Source organism: Montipora capricornis, chromosome 2 (genome assembly GCF_036669925.1).
Source record: "Montipora capricornis isolate CH-2021 chromosome 2, ASM3666992v2, whole genome shotgun sequence".
NCBI lineage: Eukaryota > Metazoa > Cnidaria > Anthozoa > Scleractinia > Acroporidae > Montipora > Montipora capricornis.
Window position 1 is genome coordinate 49,795,869 of NC_090884.1, and position 4,669 is coordinate 49,800,537.

General features: G+C 40.7%; 1 protein-coding gene across 2 annotated transcripts; it reads left to right on the top strand.

Moving 5' to 3' along the window:
- The first annotated feature begins 709 nt into the window (after positions 1 to 709).
- Positions 710 to 3,348, top strand: LOC138025535 (uncharacterized). Of its 2 annotated transcripts, none has more exons than XM_068872735.1 (2): positions 710 to 882; positions 1,352 to 3,348. In XM_068872735.1, the coding sequence occupies exon 2, from the start codon at positions 1,360 to 1,362 to the stop codon at positions 2,641 to 2,643; it is 1,284 nt and encodes a 427-aa protein (XP_068728836.1). In that variant the 5' UTR covers positions 710 to 882; positions 1,352 to 1,359; the 3' UTR covers positions 2,644 to 3,348. The 2 variants fall into 2 exon arrangements, with proteins under 2 accessions (XP_068728836.1, XP_068728840.1); XM_068872739.1 differs by having other exon boundaries at positions 711 to 882; positions 1,297 to 3,348.
- Positions 3,349 to 4,669: the final 1,321 nt, after the last annotated feature.

The window sequence follows — 4,669 nt, forward strand, 5'->3', positions numbered from 1 at the left end:
TAACTCTGTGGGACGTTAAAGATCCCACACACTATTCGAAAAGAGTATGGGACAGTGTTCCCGGTGTTGTGGTCTGACCTTTCCAGCTTGTGGTCGGCTTGGCAGGATTAGCTTGAAGGTCTTCTGTGTGAATGAGACCACAATTGTGTATAACAGCCAGAAGTCAGGCTACTTAGCCAAGTGCTGGAGCCTCACTCAAGCAAGCAGTAGGAACAGCAGGATAAATCCCTGCGAATAGCAGCGCCTTGCTACAAGTTTGTCAGCGGTGAACATCGTATAAAACAACATATCAACGGTTTGTTCGCCAGGTAGGCCTAGATTTTAAAAGGGAGCGAAAACAGTTAGTATTAATTTATCATAACGGGGTCCAACCACGTGGGGCGAACTCGATATATTTGGGGAGGCGAACTAGATATTAAAGTTACGGGGCTAACTCGAGGGGGCTAACTCGCAACGATGCGAAACCACTGGCTTCCGCTCCGAAATCGGAGCATACGTGTAGCGGCAACAATTTTTCTTTGCCAGCCCCACCCCAAACGTTTTTCATTCTCTTTCCGGAGAACTAACTTGATTCTCTCAGTCTACACGTCATAGGGGGCGGCCCTATGGACTGATCTCTGGGAACGAGAATGCCTCCACCCCCTCCCCGAGCAGAAACTTGGTAGCCTCGGTAACCTAGCTTGGTAACCTCGTCAGGTGTTCGCAACGTGAGCTTCTCACATGGACGATTACGGATTTTGCAGTGTTTGAAAAACCAGACAGGTTTGAGACGTCTGCTTTCTTATCTCAGGCTCACATGTTTCTACGAACTTTCTTCGTGGCGAATTTCCTCGTGACAAGGTATTCTGCAATCGCTCCGAGCTCCACCATTTCAGTATTTTGGTAAGTTAACTTCGGCAGTGATTGTAGTCGGTGGAACCGAAAAATTCTGCGTGCGTACGTGAGGTGTAAACTTTTCGTCCCCTCAGCGAACTTTATCAGCTCCCAAGAGAAGCCTCTCCACCAGAGGAGCTGCTTCTTGGGTTGTTTTATCACAGTATTCTAATAAGGTTACTTCCTTAGCAATATTTGATAAGCACTTGAAATAGCTTTTGTCAGAACGTTTGTTTCAATTCCTTTTTAGTTAATTAGCTAATCTTGTAGAAGTCCTTAAATTTTATTGATTGTAGTTGACCTGCTAGTAAGACCTTAATTGCAACAAAATACCAATTTAAATTTTAATGAATTGGTGGCATTTGCATTCTACTATTGTTGTTGGAAGACCCTAGAGATGCAAAATGATTTTTTTTGCTACAGGCCTGCCTCTTGTGCTTGCTGTTGACCATTAGCTAAAACTTTCCCAATTGGTTAGTTTTCAGGATGAGTAGTTCAGAAGAACTATCACAGAGTGACGATAATGCAAACAAGTCAGAATCTTCTAACAGTAGAGCAGAAGGTATTAATAGCCCACCTGCAATTCCAAGAGACCAGTTTGGATATTTTGGAGTTCACGTAAGCAATCTTCCATCAGGCATTGCTGAAAACTTGCTTGAGACAACTTTCTCTGATGCTGGCCGTGTACAAGTTTGCAAAATAGTTGAGCACTCGAGTCAACCAGTGTATGCTTTTGTAAAGTTTTCATTTATGAAAGAAGCTCAAGAGGCTTTGAGGTGGGATGGCTACAAACTTATGGACAATGTCTTGTCTGTGAGACCTGCATATGCTGTTGGCAGATTCAAACGAAATCACCCTTCAGGTTCTAGACGCGATCCAGGAGTTACATCCTCAGAAAGGGGAAGGTTTATTAATGGTCGAAACAAAAAAGAGGAATACCATGGAGTAACTTATACCATGGGCTCAACAGATTGCCGATTAAAGGATGGAAAACTGAGTGATGCAGATTGTGTGACATTTAATGGATCTACGGGAAAGTCATCTCCACCAAAAAAGAGCAGTGAACGCCGGCCACTTGCTCCGCGTTTTAAAAGGGATTGTCCACCTCCTCGGTTTCAAAGCAGTAATCATTGTAAGTCTACAACATCTAATGCCTCCACTGAAGCACAAGAGTATCAAGATATGTCTGCATATCAAATGACTGGTACAAGCTCACCAGGCTTTAGACCATATCAGGGAAACTTTCAAGAACCTAAATTACAGAGTAATGGTTCTGTGGAAAATTGTGTGATGACAGTGACTTCATCTTTTTCACAACTTGCAGTCTCATCTCCAGACATGAAGAACTCATCACCTTCAAATCAAAGCCACGAAAACCATTCTTTGTCTTACCAACCACGCGGTGTGCAAGGTGTCACCTCTTGGAGTGGTACGGCAGCAATCGGTATGAACTCAAACTCCAGGGACGTTTCAGAGAACAATCAAGGGAGAAATACAAATGTGTCAGTCCCAGGGCGAAACCCTCCAGCAAAGACTGGAATTTCATCATGGAGCACATCTGACGTTGTTCAGTATTTTCTTTCCACAGATTGCGCTGATTATGCAGGATTCTTTCAAGAGCAGGAAATTGATGGCAAGGCCTTGCTGTTGTTAAACAGAGACACGCTTCTCCATTTTATGAAAGTTGGTCCAGCTCTTAAGGTCCTGCAGTTGATTGATGAGTTGAGATCGTATAGTTCCCAAACTGTCTTTGTTTCAAATGGCTGGTAATAATAATAATTATTATTATCACTAAGCATTTGAATTATCCATTCCCATCTCCACTCCTTAGCAATGTCTGGCTTTGATTATCAAAACTTCATGCCCCTTGCAGAAAATTTTAATTAATTTTTCAGAAATAACTTGTTTGAAGCAAGGGTAACCTACATGTAGTCCTGGGTTAACTTTGACCACAACATTATTTTAACCCTCTAAGTGACATCAGCAGCTAATTGTTTTCTTACAATATCACAGCTTTATTTATGATATGAGTCATGAGGTAGCGGAATCTCTCTTTTAAGCGCTAAGTGCCAAACTTCGTTTTGGCTTCCATCAATCAAATTTCCAGACATAGCCGGGAAGATCAACTCTTTTGTTTAGTTCACACTTGAATATCATGATGATATCTTTTTAGAGGTTCTTCAATAAAAAGATTTGTATGGATTCCATCACTTTCCATTGGTGTCAAGTTCAAATGTACGAATGTACTGTGGGAATCAAAGGTGCTGATTGGTAGGCTATGTCACATATCTATAATTGATTTTGGCATCCATGGTTTCAGTGGCGTCAGAAGTTTGATTGGTGGAAGCCAAAGTTGCACTTGAAGAGGACATTCGGCAGAATTATGAAAATCGCAGTAAGATTAAGATTTAAAAGATTTGTAAACAGACTTTACTTGTTGGTATCAGAATAAGACAAGAGTTGAGAGAATATGCATTTTGAGTAGGCCTGAAGCCAATCCAGTATTTTAAAAAATGTTAGTCTCCCTGATATTTTTAGTTCACCTTCTTCAGGGAGTTAAGGGTTATCTTCTGCCAGCACAAATTCTTTCCAGTTTCAAGATGAGGATATCATGTGCTTGATCAATAGTAATGCAGACTTAAATACATTGTAAGCATGACAAGGCATGAATGAGAGAAGTTCAATTTTCTCTGGTTGTGAAAGTGGTCAGGTGAAAGATGCATAAGAATTTTGTGAACAGTTTTCTGTGCTTTTCTTTAATGGAGGCATGGACATAGCTTTTGACTACTTACAGCACAAACGCCCAAGGGCTCCCCCATTGACAAGTAAAATCATCTGACATTAGACAGAGTAAACTCTGTTTACGTCTCACTCCCAGGGGTCAATGGGTTGAGTATTCTAATAAAGAGTTGTGGAGAAAGCTAACATTTTCCCTCAAATGCACAAGCAAACATACATGTACAGTTTAAGTCTGGTGAAAACTTGCTGTGCAACAGCCACGTAGGGAAAGCAACAAGCGATGGTTTCATGCAAGTGACTCAGGCAAACTTCCATTGCACTTAACCTTTCCTGAACGCAAACAAGTTATCCCAACTAGTGGCTGTTGGTAGCAAGAATAAGAAATTTCTTTATAATAGGTATAGTTTACTGGTACCTTGTTTATCAAAATCTTTGTTGGACCATTTTACCAGTATTTGGGACCTTCTTAAAAGGTCTCTCAATTTTTATTTTTCTTTGGATTTCAAAACTAAGTTAATTTAACACAAAGTGACCCAAGCTTTAAGCTTTTATTTCAAAAAGACACCTATTTGTTTTAACTGGAATTTTCCTATTTAATGGTCTGCCATTACTACAGTAATTTAAAATCTTGAGAGAGCTGGATCGAGGAGGAAATGACATCAAAGACTCGCTAGTTTGAGAATGAAATATGTGTGTACGCATGCGGCTGAACTAATACACGCGCGGCTGAATTAATACGTATGCAGCTGAATTAATACGCAGCATGGGAGTTTTGGGCTTTCAGATTTTTTAACTTGTGTTTTGCATAAGTTATATAATAAGCTGCATTTGCACCCTGAAATTTTAAGCTAGTGAGTAAATGTAGTCACTTTCCGAGATCCAACCCTCTGGGGGCCAACCGGTCAGTTTTGAACTTGAGTAATGGCAGGCAGTGGAATTCAAAGCACAAAAATTTTGCAAGTCAGTTGTTGAACAAACACAGTTGCAAAATATGAGGGAAAAGGGAAGTGTTCTTTTTTTCATCATAGCATCACATTAAGTGCCGCTTGAACAAGTG